Source organism: Pseudonaja textilis, chromosome 1, assembly GCF_049901715.1.
Source record: "Pseudonaja textilis isolate UNSWEBS1 chromosome 1, rPseTex1.2, whole genome shotgun sequence".
Taxonomy (NCBI): Eukaryota; Metazoa; Chordata; class Lepidosauria; order Squamata; family Elapidae; genus Pseudonaja; species Pseudonaja textilis.
The window spans coordinates 84,176,685-84,200,012 of record NC_141990.1 but is presented as its reverse complement, the minus strand read 5'-3'; the positions used below and the strand labels follow the sequence as shown (position 1 = coordinate 84,200,012).

Below are 23,328 nucleotides of genomic sequence, written 5' to 3'. Positions count from 1 at the left end.
ATACACACACACACACACACACACATATATGGTATTCAGCTTTGTTCAGGTATTTTCCCACGTCATTATAGTTGTGCTTCAGTTTGAAATTTGGGGCTAGCCTACTGCTGTGCCAGAATGTCAGTCATTTGGAAGCCTGCACTCACAAACAAAAAAATCTCCACACCACAAGCCAGGCAAACACCTGGGCACAAACAGATCCCCCCTGATACCTCCAGCTCAAACACACCCCAACAAGGCATCCAGATGAAACCTAGCTTCCTAACAAATGATAGCCGTCCATTTACTCAGAGCCAAGCTGCACTAAAAGCCTCCAATATACGAACACAATGTTGCCAGCCAATCAAGACACAAAAAGAGCCACAAAACAGACAGAAGATATTAGAAACACCAATCAAGAAGAACACAGCAAACTCCAAGACCAATAAACACAGACCAAGACTCCCAACCAATCAGGATGAAGAAAAAACCATTCTGGCACAGCGTAGGCTAGCCCCAAATTTAAAACTGAAACAGCTGTGAAAGTCTGACTCACAGACGAACACAATACAGAAGCCTGATGATGGCAGATGAGATTCTGCCAAAACGTTGCTACAACTTTAAAAGCACAACTATAATGACGTGGGAAAATACTCGAACAAAGCTGAATACCATACATGTAAGTACCTGCGAAAACTTAAGAAAACATATAAATGGTAATATATATTATTACCATTTATTTGTGAGACATTTCTATCTGAGGCAGTTGTTAAATAAGGACTGTCCATAGTAGTAAATATTTAATAAAATATTTAAAATCAAGTCAACTTGTATGGGAGAAGCTTTTTGCAGCTTAAGCAAATATATTGCAAGATAGAGCAATATATTTTCCATTGAATATATAAGACACTATTTTAGAATTAGGGCCTAACTTCAGAATGGTCTTAAATCTCACATAAAGTTTTCTTCCACTTTGCAATATAATTTTAAATGTTTTTTTAAAAACCCTGAAACTTTGAACATAAGGTTTTTATGCTTTGGCTAAAATCCATGGATACTGAATCCCCCAGGCAATCTATTGCAGTAGACACCAGTTATACATTGGAGACAGCTCAAAATATACAAGTATATAGACTATTGATACACATTCCTGTTTCAAGGACATTGTAATTTTTTAAAAAAAGACTTTTGCACTGATTGCTCAGAAGAAATTAAGAATTACATTATACTTAACAAAATACATTTAAATTTAAATTATCATCTTCATCACCTTTATCAGCTTCTCATTTTTAAACCTGAAAATGCTTTTGACGAAAACTATTTTGACTTTAATAATAAATTCTATTTGTAAGTGAAGAGCACCATTCTAGGTTCTTGGTAATCTCACAGCCTCCCTCCTCCCTGATTTCTCCCTTGAAATTAGGAATTTATATAAAACACAGTATTTTAAACTTGCATGGCAGCAAGCAAAAATTGGGAGACCTGAACTAGGACATTAATACCAGGAATGTCAACATCTGTTTGGTAATGCATTCAAGTGCTAACTGCATCAATTATTCATACAGCCTATTCCTGGGAGCATGTAATTAATCATGAAAGTTCCAAATTTCCACATAAATGGGTAAGATTTGATCATCCTAAATATTTGTTAGAGAGCTTATGGAATGCTTTCTAGGGTCTTGATGCACAGGGCTGGGGCACCATTACAGTAATTTAGGCATTTGCCTAGCATGTAGTGCAGAGTGGCAGATGAAGCAGGTTGTGTTGAGTGGCTGCAATAATTTGCTGGCACCTCACTGAGAGGGTGTGAAAGCTCTTCTCCAGGAATGTCAAATCTCAAGGCCTGTGGGCTGCATCCAGCCCACAGGATGCTTAGATCTGGCCTGCAGGGCTACCCTGGAAACCGCAAAGGACCGTGGTGCCTCTGCCAGAGAAAATGGACCTCCATTTTCATTGGCAGAGTGATGTAGGAGGCTGTAGGAGCCGAAAACAATGCCCCCAACATGAGTGATGCCGAGCTGGCCACGTCCACCCTGGCCACAGACCCCTCCACGGTCAAACACAATCCTGATGTAGCCCTCAATGAAATTGAGTTTAAATAACACCCCTGCTCTACTTCATGTTGGTTGAGTTTCCTCAATTCATAGCACCAAGGAAACCCTGTATTGCCTCAGTGTGTCTTGTAAATCTAGATGTTCTACAAATGGAGTAGAAAATACTATAGGTAGTATTCAACACTTGCACATTGGTTTATCTTCTGGAGATATCAATTTCCAGAAATTGGCAATAATATATATAATCTTAAAATTTATTCTATAAGAGAACCAAACAACCTTGTCTGAATCCTATATGTCAGCCCAGGGTTTCATGACTCCTTCAATATTACCTCTCTTATTATTCTCCAAAACTAATAATTAGGATGTAGGTTTTTTTTTTAAAGATTTTGAAGAGCTTTTTAAATTTATAGCTGACTCATCATGAAATGTGTAGCTGACAGTAATAAATATCTTTATTACTGTCTGTTATTATTTTAGTTTCCCATATTTTTCTTTTGTGTTGTTTGTAGTTGATTTGTTTGAACTGCTCCAAAAAATAGCAAAAAAGAGAAATTAGAATATTTAAAGCTGTCCATATGTTCTTCATCATTCATTCTTTTTAAAAATCTCAATTTTCTCAGTTGTATTTAGAAAGACAGTGATGAAATTTGTTAAGTGTTTATCAAAAGGGACCGATTGATAATCTCATTTATTTCTACTAGAATATTCAGTGTTTACAGCTATTTCCAGCTGCTACAGAGTTCTTAAAGATGAGGGTCTTCTGAGGAAAAAAGCAATAACCACTTTAGCTGAGTGTATGAAAAATGGCTGAATCTTACAATAAGTTTAATCAAGCCAGTCGAGACCTATCTAGCCATTGTATACCTACAATATGTTAACCATGCATCATTATAATTTTGTGGGTGGCTTAATACCAGTGATGGGATTCAAATTGTTTTGCCACTGGTTCAGTGGGTGTGGCCTGGTGGGCGTGCTTTGCAAACATGCGCTTAGCGTGTGTGCAGAGGCTTTCCTACTGACCTTCTCCCGCACTTTCCCTGTGTCTTCAATAGCTGACGCACGGCAGTCTGCTGTGCTGCGCAATGCAGCTGAGCATCAAAAGCAGGAAATAAAGGTCAGTATGGAACCAGGGTGGACAGTTGGGCCCAGCAGCTGATCATCGGAGCGAACTGGTTTGCTCCCAGATGATCTTCGGAGCTACTGGTTTGGCCAAACTAGGCCGAACTGATGAAATCCCACCCCTGGAATGAACTTAGTCTGAACTTTCATTAACTTAGACTGTTTCATAAGCATATGATTTAGTGTTTTGGGTGAATTTAGAAAATAGTTTAATTCAGAAACTAGGTTAAATGCATTGTGGGATTTAACACAATTATAGAAATAAAAAGCATTTTAAATCCTTTGATAAAAGTCTGTACTGTATTTTGTATTTTCCCACATGTAACATTAAAAAAAAAATCTTGGGATCTTTTCATCTTCTCTACAAAGAATTCCATAATTCTAAAAGCACTGTACAATATTTTCATCCTTAATATTAAATCCCTTAAAGTCTTGGTCTTGGTGTTTTAAAAAAAATATTTTTTGTCTCTTTCTCTCTCTCTCTTTTTAAAAAAACTTTTTGGAGTGGTGTTGCAATAATGTTTAGTAGCAATCAAGCCATGTGGTGATTTAACACACCAATTTTACTTTTATTTTAACAATATCCACACTTTAGGCAACTGAAAAATGGTAGTTTTGCCATTGAATTTCAGTGTATGTTTTCAAGATCACAAAATGAAAGGGCATGGTAGGCTATGGACTGAAGTTGTGGTAACCTTGTCTCTGTGTTACACTGTAATGAAAGCATTTTATAGTCAAATCTAACTTCAATTTATCATAATTATGCTTGGGGGAAACAGATGCAAAGCAGACTCCATATAAACACTACATTCTACAAAGGACATTGGTGCCAGATCAATGTGTATTTTACTATATACATAATCTTAAGAATGAAAAGAGATCATATATCATCACACCCACATGATTGGAAGTATTTGTTCTATAATAAAATGTTTAATTTGTAATTGATTGCTTAATTCATTCATCCATTTATTTCAGATCAGGTCTTCATTAAATTATCTTTGTTTCTGAAGTAAACCAGTAAGTTCCAGGTTCTGTGCCATTTTTCATTTTCTTTTCTGCTCAATTTAGATGCCCCCCATCACACCTCCATATTCATTTTCCTACTGCCCTTTCTCTGCTTACCTTTCCTAACTTATAATCATCTGATTGTTATCAGGAGACCCCTTAACTCCATTCAATTCTCCAGCACACTGAAGAATGCTAAACACTATCCTTCTTTTAAAAAATGCCAGTCTTCATTACCAGCACATTCAAAGCCTGTACATAAAAGTTACACAATATTGATTATGCAAATTGTTGCAAACAAAGGATTATGCAAACAAAAAAGTTTGCTTGAGGTGCCAACAATTCTTGTACAGCCCTTCTGGTATCGTATTGAAGGTTTTTGCCCTGGATTTTAACATTTGAGAGGTATGAGAAGGCAAATGGGAGCTCTTCTCTCCTTTGTACTTTGAATGTATATACACAGCAGAAGAAGAAGATCACAATTAAATGAAAACATGAGGTGCAGTATTGTATGACTTGACCCATTTCAGCTTTGGAAAAGGGGTTCCATATATATATTTATAGTAGATTAGTCATTTATTGAAAAAACCAGTCTTAAGGGACAGTGAACTGTTGTAGACAATTTTTCGTGCTTATATAGCTTGTGAGTTTAAGAAATCAATGCATAAGCAATTGTAAACATTGAACTGACCTATTTTAATTGCTGATGTTTCAGGCGCTAGGCTAAATGAAGTCTCTAAATTTATTGAAGTCTTCCATTGTTCCAACACGACAAATTCAGCAAAAGTGACTAGGCTCTTCGGATTCACTAAAAATCTTTTTCTAGTTTTAAGACTCAAAGGAAAATTATAGGTTGAAAAAGAACAGGTATCTATAGCAAGGAACAAATTGAGCAACACATCAAACAAAGTTAAATTAATTTTGTCCTTTATTGAAAACTAATAAATCAACCCCCAAACCTTCCTTAATTATTTGAAAACCTTATTAAGGATAGCAGCAACTACTAATGTGTTTGGAAATACATTCCCATGTTTCATACATAGTTACGAAATTTCATATTTAATGGAGCTTCACCTGGAACTATGAACCTCTATTAAAAATTCACTTTTCACAGATCAGAGCTTCTAAATATCTCAAATAACTGTTAGTTTGACATTGTTCTTGATGCTTCCTAGGTGCTTTTGATACACAAGAATACATGTAATGGTTATGAATTCTCTAATACAAAACTCTTTCTTGTACTCATAGAAACAAAATAGAATTATGAGCACAACTGATTGAAATACCATCTCTTTATTAGCCATTCATTCTTTCTGTCAGAATTCATGTTGCAATAGTGACATTATCTGCTGGAGCATTAATTTGACCATGAAAAGTTGTTTCAATAAAGTTTTCTTGGAAAAAAAACAAACTCAAAGTTGTGTTGGCTTTCTTACCAATTTTACCAATCTGGGAAACTACTTTTATATCTTAGTTTTCTTTTTCTTTTACAAAAAGAAAATCACTAAAAATAATGAATGGGTGTTTGATATTGTTATTCTTTATGCAGAAGTATTTGTTTGACTGAGCAATGCATATGCTCATAAAACTTTCAAATGGAGAATCAAATATTTTGGTACAGAAATAATATTGTTATGTTTCAATCTCATATACTGTATATTGTTAGAAAACACTGCTGGCCCACTTAGCTTTGACAAGGTAGTAAGTGAGTCCCGCAATGCTTCATTTTATTTAGTTCTATTTTAGGAACATATTGAAAACATTTAAATGTAATTAATTTATTATATTAATTCATATTTTGAATAATATAAGAGTTTTTAGATTTTGTCTGTTCTAACTTTTGTTCAACTCAACTTTATTAAATGGATTTTTTTTTCTTTTTAAGTCAAGTTTTTTCTATTCTTGTTTTTGGGTTTGGCTTATAATAGTTTGTTTCCAGTCATTTTAAATCATTGTCATTTGCATATTGTAACAAGCATTGGAAGACAATATAATGTAATTCATTTCATCATTTCAAGCAGAAAGTAAACATTTAATTTGTGTTTTCTGTCTTTTTCTTCTTCTGCTAGACAACATCAGGGGAAGATGTGCGTGATTTCACCAAAGTGCTGAAAAACAAGTTCCGATCTAAGAAGTATTTTGCTAAACACCCACGACTTGGTTATCTGCCAGTACAAACAGTTTTAGAAGGCGACAATTTAGAGACGTAAGTTTTGAACAGAGATTGGGTCTTGAGCAGAGCCCACAGTTTTGAACAGAAATTGGGTCTTTCCTATATAATATTTTTTCTCACAAACATATTTTCTAAGGGTAGAAGCTACAATGAGAGAATATTTTGCAGCTTCATTTAAGACTAAACATGTTCTAACACAAGAAGAAAGCTAAAACACAGAAGTATTAAAAATTCAGGCATAATAAAATGTCCTTTAATAAGCTATACTTATTTAAGACATTTTTAAAGTACATTTCATGAAAGAGTCCAATACATCTAAAATTACTTTGCAATTCCATTTACTTAGTGGGAATGAATTAAAGACAGTTTTAAAATTGCATACTGAACTGTGCCCAGAAATAGGTTTTTATTCTTTAAACAAAAAGAACATAACTTTCAATGTGATTACAGTGAAAAAGAAGCATGTCACTTAAGATGGTCTAATCAAATATATTCATTCTGAAAGTCTCTTTAAATTGCACTCCAGTTTATGTGCATTGTAATGATATCATTAATGAATAGAATTTCCATTAGATTTAGTTTTCTATACATTCAAACTTTCTGTACACCTGTTTGTTGAATGGTATACATCCCCAAATCTTAAAAATTGGTTTATATACAGTACTGAAAAATTGCAATCAAATCAAATTGTATAGAATGAACACTTTAGATTGGTGTAATAATCTGAAAATCTATAAGCTTCATTTTTAGCCAGATACCTTAAACAAATTCCTAACAATTAAGAATTATGTAAGATTTTAATTAGTTTGGGTTTTTTGTATAAGACAGGGGAAAGATACTGTTTTTTAAGATTACTGCTCTTCTATTTGATTATCAAATGATTTTCTTTCTAATATATTCTGAAGTGGGTTTGATCATGGGTCATTTCATTTTTTCTCTACTACTTCTAAAACTACTTCTAAAAATATTGGGGTAGAACAATAAATAAATATATTATCCTGTACCTGTCTAAATAGCATCAGTGTTTTAATCTCCTATTTTCTTTCTATACTTCTTTTCTTTCAGTCCTATCACTCTTATTAGTATGTGGCCGGAGCAGTATGAGTAAGTATCTTCCATCTTTGGTAAGGTAGCTGAGTTTAATATATCAAATATTTCTTCTACAAAATTGTGGAAATGAATGAGACCATGCACAATTGTGCTTCTCTGAGTCTTCCATTTATTTGACTAGAACAGGCGTAAAAAAGAACATTTCTGAATGGTGAATATTTGCGACCACATTTGTATGAGTCGATGTATGAGTCCATCACCTTAACAGGCATTCCATTCTTTTGTGTTTAATATCGTAAAAAGTTCTTAGTTTTTTTATAATTTAGAAAATTCAACTTCTTTTCTGTTAAATTCCACTAGCCCCTCCCAATCTCCACAACTATTTCATGATGACACCCATTCCAGGATAGAACAATATGCTAACAGGTAAGAGGCAAATTTTGTGTGTGTGAGTGTGATGTCGCAGAACTAACACTGAACATCGTTGAACGAACATTTAATGGTTAATATATGATGTGCTCAGAAACACATCCTCATTTATCACTTTGGGTTTTGGGAATTTTAAAATCTCTTTTTGGAGTTGAATGGTTCTATAAATTGGTTTATCCTTTGCTCAAAAGATAAAAAGTTAAGACATACAAACAGTCTGATACCAAGCTTATTTTATTTAACAAATGTAAACTAATAAAGAGGAAGCAAGACCATTTTCCTTTAAAATCGAGTTAGAGATGTGATGAGTGACCCCACCTTCTATATCTCTTGGGGAGCCTGAGGGGGACAGCAGGACCAATGAAAATATTCTATGTGAATGCAGGGCACAGTTGGGTTTCACTATTACTTTAAGGCCTTTTTGATTAATTCTTACTGGAACTCCTATATGAAGATTATGAATTATGAGTGAAAGTTATGAAATAAGGTTTTACTTCAAAAGAGAAAGGAAAAAAATGGGACAATAACACAATAGTATATTTTACAAAAAGGTTCTGTTTGAGGCAATCATCAGGTTTTTAAGTGATAAGAATGAACATTTATTATGGAATAGACAGTAACTTATTTGATTATTCCTATTTATTTGTTTGTTTGTTAATTTAATATATATTACCACCTACTCGCACATGGCCACTCAAGGTGGCTTACAGGACATAAAAGCATAATATGAAAGAAATAAAAATAATAACCCCTTATCTCCCCACCCCACTGACAGCACACATTCATACCAGCCATTTAATGGACCCTATCCAGCTCCGAGTTTCCCAGGCCTGCTGGCAGAACTATGTCTTCAGGGCCTTCCAAAAGGGTATTAGATGATGTTCCAGAAGGAGCCACCACAAAGAAGGCCGTTCTTTTGGATCCTGCCAGATATATATCCTGAGAGGAACCACAACATTTCTTGTGCTCCCTACTCTAGTTGGTCAAGTAGATGGGAGCTATATTGAACTGCCAATAAATACTACAGTTTCTAAATTGAGAATTGATCTATATGAAATATATTCATAATTTATCTTTCATGACTACAATTTTCTTTTAGGCTGGCCCAAATGGAGCGGAGCAATGGTTCCTTCTTCACCGATGGTAGCTCCACCACAGGAAGCGTGTAAGTAGATTTAGAAACTGGAATTGTTGTAAAAAATAATGGCCATTCATTTGATTACAAGTCTCTGACAAATCTTTTATTCGTTGATATGTATTATGTTGGTTCCCACCAAACAGATATTAATTAGAATTTCCTAATGGTCATTAATGACAGATAAACATAATTACATGAAAGATACAGCATTTGATTAAATAAACTGAATGATTTAGTTAAAAAAAAGAGAGAAAAATTATGCATGATAAAATCATGAACAGTGCATACTAGCAGTCCTCAACTTAACAACTTAGTAACTGTTTGACGTTACAACAGAACTGAAAAAGTGAGTTAGGACTTCCTGTGGTAATGCCGTGCCATGGCAGTGCACAGAAACAGCACTCCATTCCCTGTTCTGGAGTTTTCACGTTCGGTAGCCGTCTGAATCAGAGTTTGGTCCTGGAGGGACTAGCAAGGGAAAGGAGAACTCTCAGAGACAGCAAGGAGAGGTGCGGTTTCCAGCTCTGCTCTTCAGCCCAAAATGGAAAAAGCTGGCCTTTATGGCAGACCCAGAGGCGTGACATGCCAATATGAAGAAGAAGGAAGCAAGGAGAGAAAACAGTACAGCAGCGACAGGCAAGCAGTGGATTTAGCTGAATTTAGAAGATCGGTGAAGAGACAACCGGAGGAGCAATCAAGAAGATAAGTGAGTCTCCAAATAGAAAGGGTTTATCCCAGAAGACAGGTGGCATTTTGTATTAGGAGCAGAATAACACCTAGAAGAAAAGACTAGCCAGCAAAACAGTGAAAGAGCAGATAAAAGAAAAGAGACAGGCGTATTGCTTTTTGGGAGAAATATCTACAGAATTGCTCTTCAAAGATCTAACAGAAGATCAAACAGAAAGAGGATAGATTTGTCGGCTGTGAGGAGAAAGTGTGGGAAAGTGACTGTGCAGATTGTGTGAGACTGCCATTGTGAGAAGAGATAATAATTGAGAACTGATGCAATAATGAGACCAACCGGAGGAACGATATTTAAGCATTTAATCCCTTATATTTTCTGGTGCCTTTAGGAAAGTAGATATCTATATTGTACAATTACTAAAAAATAAATATATTTAGATGTAAAAGACTAGGGAATATTTTGATAAAATTAAATATAGAAGTAAAGTGATAATAATAGAATTGATATGAAACTTTGTAACTAGACTATATATATTTTAGTGTTAACTATACAAATTACATTTATATAAACTTACACTCTACTCGCGATAGATATATATATTTAAGATCTCATAAGAAATTAGAATTGTAGATATATTTTTATTTATAATATAGTAATATTTAGTGATTTTGGTGTATTGACATATTTATTATTAACTATTAACTGCATTTATTGTATTTACTGTATTTATTAATACCTAGTGTATTTATTGTTTATCACTTAGTAATTTATATATTAATATTTATTGTATTTATTATTAATTACTAGTACTAGTTAGTAACATTTATTAATATTTATTGATATCTACCCTGAAAGATAGAATTGTATAGAATAGAAAGAAAATAATATAAACTATAGAAATCCATAGTATAGAGCATATTAATTAAACTGGATGGTAATTTGGAAGAATATATACAAAATCTTAGGAGAACAGCATAAATTATAAAAGAGATGACCAGCATCACAACCCTGAAAACAGGAAAGATAACCACATAATCAGTGTCAATATCTAGCTCATCCACATCAAGCCAATGATTAATCGAAGGCATGCTTACCACTGAAAAAGTGAATACCACTCCCAGTATGCAGATGATGCAATCCACATTGTTGACAATGCAAGAAATGATGGTTAAACTCCAGGAAAACATGACAAAAAACCCATGGAGAAATAAAATTGAAAATGGGAGAGATGAAAACAGAGATACATAAACTTGATGACAGGATGGGCTCAATCCAAGAAGCAATCCAGAAAAACGAGGAAAGAATAAAAACAATTGAAAATAGAACAGGACAAACAGAAAAGTCTAGAAATGGTGGACCAGAAGATGACAGAGCTGAATAAAGACCTGGAAGAATCTTTGATACATTTAGAGATGGATCAGGCCTCATTTTTCCTGAGGTTCCAGAACTTAACAGAGACAAAGGAAGAGGACCTGGAGATGTTGATGGCAGAATTGATTGCAGAAGCCCTTCAGAGGGATAGGCAGGAAATTTTAAATGAATTAGATGAAGTCTACAGAGTGTACACAAGCTATGCCAGATGCCATAGACTCCCCAGTACACATAAGATATGCCCGTAAAAAAGTCAGGACATTATATATAAGATCATAAGGGAAGAGTCAGTGATGTACAAAGGGAAAGAAATAATGGCATTGAAACAAATCCCTAGAAGAGTCAGCGAACAACGGAAGGACTACCGTTTTCTGGTGACCCAATTAAACAAGAGAAATATTTATGACAGTTGCAGTGTCCTGAAGTCAGATACCTTTTGTGCCCTTCTGACAACCAAAGTCAGATTCACTTGACAACTAAGTTACTAACTTAAGAACTGTAGTGATTCACTGACAACTGTAGTAAGAAAGGTCATAAAAGGGGGCAAAATTCACTTAACATCAGGGGCCTTTCTGTTTGCTTCACAATCACTAGGTCATCATGGAAATGTTCACCTGAAATTGACGTGTGCACGATAGATCTGCCTTCAACAGTTTGGTCTCTTCAGGGATGGCTTTTAGATCGGTCAGGTGGCAAAGCAGATGAAAAATGAGGAGACAGCAAGAAAATATTTGACCTGATGTTAATTCAACAAAGAAGCGATTGCTTGCAGGATGAAGTCCATAATGCATAATACAGTGGTCCAAAATGGGGAACCCTGCGTGTTTATGGCAGTGCCAAGATTACCCATGCTTTTTTCTGTTTGGGGGGAGGAAGGTTTAGGTCTTACATATTTGGTATGTTTTTGTTTCAGGTAGGAAACTGCTTTACCATTTTTTTTTGCCATTGTGCAATTCTAGATAACTCTAGGGTCGCTCACCCTCCTCAAAAGATTCCACAGAAATTCCACAGGCTTACTATTTAAAGCAGCAATTGGTTTAATCCTTTATAAAATTGCAAGTTTATCTTCTTTTCAGTTAGTATATCTTGCACTTATTTATTTGCCTTTTCAGCCAAGTTTATAATATTTAAAGCTATGGCATTAGTTATGCATGGAGTATTCATGAACAATTCATTTATATTACAAACATGTATATACTCTAGGGAAGATGAACATGCTCTTATCCAGCAGTATTGCCAGACGCTGGGAGGTGATTCGCCAATGAGTCAACCACAAAGTCCAACCCAGATCTTGAAGTCAGTGGAGAAAGAAGAACGAGGAGAACTTGAACGAATCATTGCTGACCTCGAGGAAGAGCAAAGGTTCCATAACCCTATTCTACATTCACCATGTCTTGAAGATTGGCTATGAAAAAAAATATTAAGGGTCAGAGGTTTATTTCTGTGTGTCAGTAGGAAAATAGGAATCAAATATGCTAAATAGTCTTTCAAAACTGAAATGGTGGGAATTGTCCCATTCCTTGGTTGGTTGGCCATTCCATTCCTTGCTTCTCTTCTTGTATCTCAACATTTCAACCAATGCAAGTAATTGCACCTGCTCAGGTTTCTCCATGCCAACCGCCTCCTGTCCCAGTGATATTTTTCAGAGTTCTCTCTCTTAAAACTGAATCGAAGAAGCCCCTCCTCCTCCTTTTCCTTTTTTTTTTACACCAAATATAAAGGCAAGAAACACTCTATTGGTCCATGGTTGAGGACAGGATTTACACTCCAGAAATCAAAACTTCAATCTCTGTTTTCCCCAGATAGAGCTAGAAAGATTCCAGACTAAAATCAAAGTCTAGTTTATATTCCCAAGAAGTGGCCAACTTTTATGAGCCTGAGGACCTCCTTAGCCATTTTTGTCTGAAACAGCAAGGTTAGAATTTTCCCTGCAGTCCAAACTATAAGCCTAGAAGGACATACTAGACCAGCAGAAGAAAAAAAACTAAATTCCATTAAGCATAATTAATATTACTCTCCGTGCATTTTTTTTTAATTTTCCATGAAAATTATAATTTGGCAGAAATTTTTAGTGTGTTGGGATCACAAGCAATGTTTTGTGGCCTTGCATGAATCCTTTCACGCAAGGCCACAAAATTTCATAGTACCTAAATATATAATGCAGATATTTCCTGAGTGAGGTGAATCAATTCTGTAAGAAATCAGCTTACTGTTTTTTTGATTAATGGGGCAGAATCTGACAGAGGTGAGATTTTCTCTAAATTAATTTGGACATAAAGATTGACTCATTTGTTCATATTTGCTACTCATTAATAGTAGCATCAAGAAATGACTTCTCTGTTCAAATATGTGTTACTGGCCAAATTGCTATAGTCCTGTGTGAACTCCAGCATAGGATTTTGCAATAAAACATTATTAAATTCAGCAGCCAGTATAAAATAAAAAGTGGCGATATATTATGTCCTATACCAGTGATGGCTAATCTTTTCCTTGTTGCGTGCCTCCACCCATAATGCAATCCACATATGACACCACTCCCCCTGCATATGTGTGTGTGACCCCCCCCTGCGCATTCACCATGCGCCTCTGCACACATGTGCATGACCCCTGCACGCCTCTGTGCATGCACGGCCCCTCCGCCTGGCCCCTGGCCCTTGCACATGCGTGCGTGTCTCCCCATACATGTGCAGCAGATAGCTGACAATCAGCTGGCTGGTGAGGGGCGTGCACGTGCATGCACAGTGGGGCTGTCCTGGGTGACCTCTCGCATGCCGGCAGAAATGGCTCTGCATACCACTTCCGGCACGTGTGCCATAGGTTCGCCATCACGGTCCTATACTGTATGTTATTAAAAAAAATAGCCCTAACCCTAACTTTTTCCAGGAGTGTTGAGGTGGTATGAAGGGCAATGTTTAAAACCATGGATGGAGAATTTTCAGAGCCATTTTCCGCCATTTCCTAAATCACAAATCACATGGGGAAGAGTTGCATAGAGAGGTTTCTTCTTCCTGCAGCTCTTGGAGTTATTTTGTGCAGATAACCTGCAAAAAGGAAAAAAAGTGTTCTATTGGCATCATATTCCGCCATCACTAGTCAAACATTTATCTTATGAGTTGCTCTGACCTTTTCTACAATTAGATAACAAGGAGAAACTTTTAAGTGGAGTTTCCTGTCGTTCTTCTGCTATTAAAATCAGCTGTTTTTAAAAATTCCCTTTAGGATGCTACAAGTGGAATATGAGCAACTCAAGGAACAGCATCTTCGAAGGGGAATCAATGCCCTAAATTCACCTCCAGACTCAGCTGTGTCACCTCAACACACTACTGAAGATGCTGAACTCATTGCAGAGGCCAAACTTTTACGGCAACACAAAGGGCGTCTGGAAGCCAGAATGCAAATCTTGGAAGACCACAACAAGCAACTGGAATCTCAGCTTCACCGGCTACGACAACTGCTGGAACAGGTATTGTATTCAGTGACTTTCTCCCTAGGACAGCAGTTATTTATAGACTCACAGTGTGAAACTAGTTAATTGTATTTGATTTCTTTACAGACATAATGTTTTGTGCTCTATTTGGGTTCTCTCTGCAAACTGATTTTAATTTTTTTGCCAAGAGCAAAGCCATATATATATATATTTAATTAATTTATATTTCATGTTTCCATACTGCCTATCTGCTTAAGGGAGGGGCTTTGAGCAGTGTATAGTATAATCGACATATAAAGCAGCATATAAAATTAATAATAAAATATTAAGATTACTTTAGGTTTTAAAATTTAAAAAATTATAAGATAATAACATAAAATTTCAAAGAAACAATAGCCAAAATAAAAGTTCCAAGTTGGTCATTTAAGATTGGTTCATAAGGCACCCGTGGCAACAGCCAGCCCCACAATTGTGTGGACCTTTGTGCCCCCCCCCCATGCAAGGCCATAGAGCCAAGTGTTGACCTCTTTACAGAAGGCCAGAAGAGTGAAGGCCTACCTCACCACTGGGGGAAGGATGTTCCATAATGTGGAAAATTCTTTGACAGGGTCTGCAGCATACTCTCCCTATAATCCCGAGTGATAATTTAAAAAGTGGTTTCCAAATGTTCTTCCACAAAGAACAACTAGGAAAATTTAGAAAAGCCCCCAAGGGATTGATCTGAGTGAATATCTTAATGCTTACTGATTGCAAGTATTGTCAACCTCAAATTATCTGGTAATAGAGCTATTTCACTACTGGGATTTTGAGGGTGAAAGAAATAGAAAGGTGGTAGAGCTTCAAGTAGTTTGAAGCCAAAAAAACTGATCAAACTACCCACTAAACTACCCATTCTAAATGTGTTGGCTGCTGTAAGTATTTTAATTCTCCCTTTTGTTTAATTCATGGAGAAAAAAAGTAAGAAGGGATGTGGATTTCTTATCTTTTCCTACTGTTAATAAAAAAAACATTCATTCTGAAATATGAAAGTCCAGCTGCATTTTAACTCGTCTCCTGTATTTGAGGCATTGAACTAGATCACAAATTTCACTTTTTTCATAGTGCACAGGAAACATTTTATAATAGCCTTCTTTCAGCCTGGAACTTTTGGAAGCGTTAATAATATGCATTGTTCTTTACAGTGTCTTTTCATGGGGTAGTTCAGTTGCATTTCTTTTCAATTGGTTTTAAAATGGACTGTGTGGTGACAAGTGTTATATAACCTTGTGACATGTGGTACTGTTTGTTTTTCTAATATGTTATTTGCAAATCAGTCTCATTTTTAAAAAAAAAAATCTTTGTGATTATGATATATTGACTGAAGAGTGTTGATTAAATTAATAACCTGTCAAGAGTGTAGTCTCTCAGAGCTATTGGGGGGGGGGGGAACTAATTGAGTTGGTGGTATCAAAGGAGAATATTAAGATTATTTTGAATTCCTGCATTTCATCATGTTAAAACTTGATATTTCAGGTCACGGTTTGAAGGTGTACTTACTATTTTTATTTCAACAAGGATTGATGGTTGCTGTGAAATTTTCCATTGTGCGTAAAATATGCAATAACAAGGTCAGATTTAGAGATGAAGTGGAGCTGCTCGTGGGAGCTTCATTAAGACATGTTAAAAAAAGAAATTCTAACGAAATCATAAATGTCTTAACTAAATCCTTATGAAAATCGGGAAGCTTGCAGATCAAACACATTTATTAATTCATAGACAAGGAATAAGAGCAATAGGCTATCAGTAAATCAACCATTGTTTATATGGCATCGGAATCAGTTGAGTTTGTCAAAAAATAAAAGCAAAATATTTTGTGAACTCATGTCAAGCTGAAAAAAGAATGAGATTAATGGAATTCATAAACCCAGAATTTGCTGAGAATTGCTTTGTAATATGGAACAACTGTTTAGTATTACATGGAATTTAGCTTCTCTCTTTTATAATCTAGTAGGAAGAGCCATCAAAATACTCATAAAAATTCCTCTTTAAGTTAGCTAATGAAAAACAACTCTAGAAAAGTATGGACAAAAGCAAAAACAGTACCAGCCGAAGATTTCACTCATGCTCAGTATTTTATGGGTGTCCTTTTTATAACATAGTTTTTAAGTATCATGTACTAAATAAAACATGAAAATGGTTATTTAAAATATCCTTTTGTAGAATTAGTTTAATCCTAGAAAACCAAGTTTACCTGCAGTATTGTAAATAAGTGTTTCTCAATGACTGGGGAATTTTGGGAGTTGGGAGTCCACAACTCTTCACATTGCCAAAGTTGAGAAATATACTGCTAGAGACAGTGGTCCCCAATCTTTCCAGCTGTGCAGACGAGTGACAATGGTGGCAGCCTCAGGGGAGAGGGATGGTTTCGCAAATGGGGCTTTGCACTGTCTGCCGCTTGCATGGCCCAGTTCCCAATGGGCTGCGGACAAGTCCCAGGCTGCAGACTGGTGGTTGAGGATCCCCGGCTAGAAAGATATGTCACTTGCATTGGTACTGATATTCTGCTCTGCTCTGCTCTGACTCTTGTCTCTACACATCTTTGAACTGTTCCAAAAATGCAAAAGCCAACTTAGGATTCAGTTTACATCAAAACTATTATGAAGTCTATTAAAAGTCCGATATATGTGTTTAGCACCAGCTGAACGAACTATTTGCCATCATAATTGTGAGATATGGAGAAAACCAGCAGGCTCAGCAAGTGACACTTAACTGTCTCAAAAGCTTGCTCTTCTTTATGGTGTCTGATTCACTTCAATTCTGGATACTGAATACCACAAAGTACGTTTTATCAGATTTGATCAAATATTTAATGTATGCTCTGGTATGTTCAAATTAACTTCTTTCCACCTCTAATTTACAGCCTGAAACAGATTCCAGGGTTAATGGAAGCTGTTCTAATGCTTCACCTAAGCAATCCACCCTTGGGTATTCATCTGATCAGGATGCTAGTTCACTGTTTAATCAGACAGGTAAGTTACTAATCAGTGCACAGCTAGTAGTGTTATATTTCCCTTGAGTCAGTTTCCAAAGTCTATTGAGTTATAAAATTAACCCCATGCAAAATGTATGCTGAGATCTGAGATACCTTGTGATTGTATATTCAGGTTGAAATTGGAGTTATGGGGCTACCCCTTTCTGTCCCCTCACCAGTTGTATGGTGTCTTGTTCATTATATAAATATTCAGTATATGTATTTGCCTAATTCAATAAGAGAGATAAAACTTTTTTGTTTGCTTGCTGAGCATTTCTTTTTAGAATTAGAAAGTTAAGGCACAAAGAACCAATTGAGAATTTCCTACAGAAGCTGCTTAGTGTAATATATTGTTATCCAGGTCAGGTGTTCAATTTATTCTTAGGAAAAAGTATAATTACTTGTATGTAATTTGTTACTCAGAACAACAAAGCTTCATACATTGCCTGAAAGATTCAAAACTTTTCTGAAATTGGATGCAAAAAGAATGCAAAAATGAATGAACATTATTCATTCATTTATCTTTTTAGCCACTATAAAGCATTTTTAGCATTGTAAAGCCCTTTGGGCATCTTACAAAACTTTAATATGAAACAATGAAATATTAAGAAGAATGTAAGAGCTAAGTAGATAAAATGGCCAAGAATCCAAAACCCATCAACTGAATATGTCATTACTGAATGTTCAACAATTGTGAAATGATCCCATTAACGTCAGGCCAGAGGCATGACAAGTAAAACAATTACTATGCTATTGTTACCTCGTGGTGATAGATGACTTTGACTTTATTGTAATAGTTGAGATTAAAAATAAATTTTAAAGGATGAGGTTGAACTTTTTAATTAAGTACAAACATTGATATTAAAAAGGCCTATGAATAGGACATGTTCTTTTTGCATCTCTCTCCAGTCAAGATGAAAATATACTACAGTTGTTTCCACAGTTTAGTACTGCATAGAGGCCTTAGTTCCCTTTTTGTAGGTTCTAGAATTACACTAAACTATGCTGCCAATATTCAGTAGCAAAAGAGAAAAAAAATGTTGGTTTTGTGACTTTAAATCTTTTAAACTTTTTTTTAAAGATGATTCTCTGTATTATTCGAACAACTAATGTTCATGTCCCAGCCCCTCAAAAATTTTAAATGCCCAAGCCAAACCTTCCAATACTTGCATGTTTTTTTGCAGTCTTCATAAGTTTGTAGGTGAGAGAGTACAGATGGACACATGAGTTGATACATAGATAGCTGGATAGATGGATGGGTGGATAAATGGTTAGCTAAATGGATGGATATGGATGGATGGATGGATGGATGCATGGATGCATGGATGGATGGACGGACAGATAAGTTTCCACTAGCCACAAAATAGTCCAGATTATGACATGGGTGCTGGGTCAAAGAGAAGCAGATGAATACCCCAAAAGTATCATAGAGCCTTAGGGAAACTAGAGAACAAGAAACCAACTGTTTCTACCTCAGCTTTAAGGCATACAACTGAAGACCAGTACTTTGGTGCTCATGAACACAAGGAACATGCATCATCTATATGGGGTCATTTGGCAGTCAGGACTACTGCTTTTCATTTTTTTTCTTCTCTTCTTTATTCAAAATATGGAGGTTCTGGTTATATAATGATCATTGGCCATTTTGGCATTGAGGCTTTCTACTGAATACATAGGCTTGAAATACAGAGCCATTGTATCACCTACTTGATAAAACTGCAATTCCCACAACTAATTACCTTGGTAAAATTCTGTCCCATATTATTGCAGGCATCATGGATAAGCTTTATAGTTCAGATATGAGAAAAGGGATAAATTGATACTTTTAATTTCTATCCCTCTCTATCCAAACCATTATCAATGAGCCATAACAAATCAAAGATTTCAATTAGTGGAATTCTTTTTTTTTTAATTATTCTGAAAACCATAACGATAATAAGGGTAGGTAGAAGCAGTTTGGGGGATTTTAAATACTATTACATTTTTTACTAAAGTCATTGCACATTTTGTTCTTCTTAGGTATAGATGACTTGCTAGTCCCACCTCATCATACTAGCACAGATTTAACAGAGGTCATGGAACAAATCAATAGCACATTTCCAGCTTGCCGCTGTAAGTATTCAACATACCCAGCCAAGAATCTGAAGCTGAACTTGAATACAATTGCCTATTTGAAAAGCAGTCATTTAATGTTTTGTAAAACTGTTTACTGAATACACTTTGGAGGCTCTCCAGTCTGGAATCAAAGGGCAACAGTTACTTTCCCAAAAATATCATAGGGTAATATATTACTCCATAATATATTCAGGTCCATAAAGATCCGAAACTAGCTTTCTTTAAAAAAAAAACCTTATTTTCCTTACACAGGAAAGGTATATAACTAAACAGTTCATAAAAATTCATAATTTCCCAGAGTTTAGTTGTGTTAAGCTGTTGAAGCAAATGCAATGAAATTGAAACAAATTTCTTATTGCATACATACCTTAAAATGCTGTCTAAATGACATGATGCAAAATCTGTCAATTGCCATTGGCACAAATGTAAATGTGGCTAAACCGCATGGCTAAATCCATCAGAGGTGAGATCCATCTCTGCTCTTCTGTCCTTCAGGAAGCACCTAAAACCTTGGCTCTGTTGCTTGGCCTGGAGCCTCTATAGGACGTATTACATTGGGGGAAGTTGACCAGGTAGAGAAGATTTTCATCCCCAGGTTGCCCAATATCTTGGTTTTTAACTTGGTTATGTTTTTGTCATTCATTGTTTTCCCTCCAAATACATTTTTTAAAAATCTGGATGCACCAAATTCAATTTTTACCTACTTTTGAATTGTGTTCTCTTTATGACATCCTATTAAAGTGGTAATATTTGCTGCTTGGGGTATGAATTTTTTATTATGTTTTCCAACAAATACACAAGAGACATTTGGCTAAGTCAACTAAGAGGATGCAGATCTGCAGAAGATGGAAGGCAAAATAGCCTCATTCTGCACAGCAACAGAAACAAATCTGCTGCATAAATTTGACTATAATGACTAAATTATGCATTCCTGATAATATTTTACTAATTTTTCATTCTTCATTAAATAGGTGAATACTTAATGCTCCATTAGAGTGGTTTATTCTGATCCTTAATAGAGTGCATGAACATATAGATAGCAATTATTTTGCATAACTTTCATTGTCAATCTTTATCTTAAGTTGACCTGACATTCATTGAGAACTTCTGTTTGTTTCTAATTCAATACCCATTTGTACTGCTTCCTTTGAAATTATAAAATCAAATAATGCATTTAATATTCATAAAATTAAACCATTTAAGGTGCACAATCTATACAAAATAACTGAGATAAAATCAAATTCTATTATGTATTATGTTGCTTGTAGTGGTGCTCTGCTATACTCAATTATAATAACCTGATCCATTTACAGTATTATTAACCATAATTCTAAGCCAGTCTGTATTAAACTCTCTTAAATATCTCCCATCTCTCATATAAATTTCCTTCCTTTTTGCAGAAATATGATGGAGATCATACACTTTACAACCTAGCTAGAAAGCAAATTAAAATCCAGCTACTTGAATTGGTTCCATGGGTTTTTTTTTCTGATAATTATTCAAATTCTATTCTAATTTAGAATGTGGAGTACCAATTCTAAACAAGTACTATGAGATAGAAATGTACTTGCAGTTAAAAATATTTCTCAGATTCAAACTCCTTGTTGTCCCTTTGGAGGTAGTCTTTAGAACAAGCTAATTGGAAAGGCTTGCATAAGGTCAAAACACACTTTTTGTGTGTCAAAACACATATACTTAAGGGATTTTCCCTTAGAAATTAGTAGTTTTAACACCTCTCTCATACATGTGCATCTTTTTTTCCCAAACCTATGCTGAATTGAAATTGTGAAAACAGAAAAGATCCTTAAATCAGTCCCATTATATCCACTCCTGAAATTGAAAGTATATGACTGATGCTCTCCGTTGACCAGAACAGCTCATGCCTTGACATCAACCAAAGGATTTGTACTTTCTCTGTCCTTTTCTGTTCTCAGCTGTAACCTTCATTTCACATTTTACAGTCATAATATTACCATTAAAAACAAGGAAAGGTAGAAACATGCTTTCCTTCAGACTAAGCAATTTTAAGAATTTAAGAAATCAGCTTTCTGTATTGTTTAAAGTGGAAAATGATAGGTTGCATGAAACATATCATTATCTTGTTTGAATTCTTGTTTCCAATTCTGTCCTGGATCAATTAAAGAAAATTGTTTTCTGATGTTGGAATTGGTCAGGAACTGTAGAATACCATGGGTTGTAGCAAAAGCTGTGAAATTGTGAACCTACAGTGAAATTTAACCTTTACCCATATAGTGCCTGAAGTGCTTTAGGAAACTTAAAAACAGGTTTTAAAGCCTGTTTGAACACTGAAAACATACTGATGGTTATGTTATGTAAAAATAAATAGACAATGTTTGAATAGCAAGATCAGAGAATTTAAACTTGAGCTTTCAGACTTTAGATAAATAGATGTATCTTCCTGTCTACATGGGAAAGGAGCGGGACTGAAAGAGGAAATGGCAATCTTATGTAGTAGTCTTGCCCCCAGTCCATCAGGATATTTCAAATTAAGCAGTTCATTGGTATAGTTCTTTTAATTAACAAATACAATGAAGGGGGAGTTATTACATGTTGTAAAGCAAAATGTTGAACTTCAAAAAATATTAAAGATTATATTAAAGATAATTAGCAGAATACTTGGATGGCCTTTTCATGCTATTCCCCCCTTTTTTTCTGTGTGCAAGCTTTCAATAACATATTTATTTATAATTATGTTTTGGATCCCTTAAAATAGTTAATGGCTACAAACAGTGTTTTGCTTTTAAATCTGCCCATCTGCTCAGAGAAAAAAGATACATTGAAGTAGAATGCCATTTAAAATAATGCCCACAGCAAAGTTTAAAATCTTATCAGACTGGTGGATTTGATACAATTTCACCATTTTTTAAAATAGGATTTTGGAAATTTTGAGAGTCTCAAAATGAGACTCTCAAAATGAGATTAAAGTCTCAAAATGTTGACCATTATTATTTGTCAGAACCCAATGTTTAGACAGGCCAGAACAAAATAGGAGCAAATATCTATTTTTTTTTCCCTATGGAGAAAAAGTAGAAATGTTCTGTATGTGTATTTCTGTGGGTTAGAGCAGCAACCCCTAATCTTTTTGGCACCACGGACCAGTTCTATGGAGAGCAGTTTTTCTGTGGAATGGGTGAGCACGTGGTTTTGTATGTGTGGGGATGGAGCTTCGCTTGCTTGCGCGGACCGGTTCCAGGCAGGCCATGGACCAGTCCATGGGCTGGGGGTTGGGGACCCCTGGATTAGAGTACATTAGATTTGGTTGGTTGGTATTCCAAGCACAAATGTGTGCATGTTAATAGTTGCACCCCCAGTATTTCATTCTTTGATTAGTCATGTAGAGGCTAGTTTAGGAAGAGGTGCCTGGATGAAGCTACCTTAATAAGGATCAAGAAGAAAGAAAGAAGACACAACGAAGATCAAGATGGAGCGATGAAGAGCAGAAAGCAATAACCCCACAGTTGACAAGCTATGATAGCGGTGTCAGTAAGCTTTACAGTATCCTGTGTGCAATGGAAAAACTCTTGCCAGTTGCGTTAAAGGCAAACCTTGTTTGTAATAAACATTACAGTGACAACAGACAACTGTTTTTAATGGGCAGCATTTTCCTCAGAATAATACCATGCATTTCCTAGTAATCAGCCTGTGATAACTGTAGCTCCTAACAAATTAAATTTAATGAAGGCAGAGTCCCTCCAGGAAGACCCTCTACAGTCAAATGTTACTTTCTGAAATATAATGGGCTGAAA

The 23,328-nt window shown here is 35.4% G+C and overlaps 1 protein-coding gene across 7 annotated transcripts in view; it reads left to right on the top strand.

Moving 5' to 3' along the window:
• Nucleotides 1–23,328, top strand: part of UTRN (utrophin) — a 353,724-nt gene that overhangs the window by 320,945 nt on the left and 9,451 nt on the right. For 6 of the 7 annotated variants that reach the window (XM_087939884.1, XM_087939867.1, XM_087939871.1 and 3 more), the window contains exons 67-74: nucleotides 6,233–6,369; nucleotides 7,402–7,440; nucleotides 7,747–7,812; nucleotides 8,915–8,980; nucleotides 12,213–12,371; nucleotides 14,229–14,472; nucleotides 17,336–17,444; nucleotides 19,466–19,558. In XM_087939884.1, the coding sequence (XP_087796010.1) occupies nucleotides 6,233–6,369; nucleotides 7,402–7,440; nucleotides 7,747–7,812; nucleotides 8,915–8,980; nucleotides 12,213–12,371; nucleotides 14,229–14,472; nucleotides 17,336–17,444; nucleotides 19,466–19,558 (913 nt within the window). Of the gene's footprint in view, nucleotides 1–6,232; nucleotides 6,374–7,401; nucleotides 7,441–7,746; nucleotides 7,813–8,914; nucleotides 8,981–12,212; nucleotides 12,372–14,228; nucleotides 14,473–17,335; nucleotides 17,445–19,465; nucleotides 19,559–23,328 lie in introns of those variants that run through there. The other variant, XM_087939889.1, reaches the window with a different exon arrangement.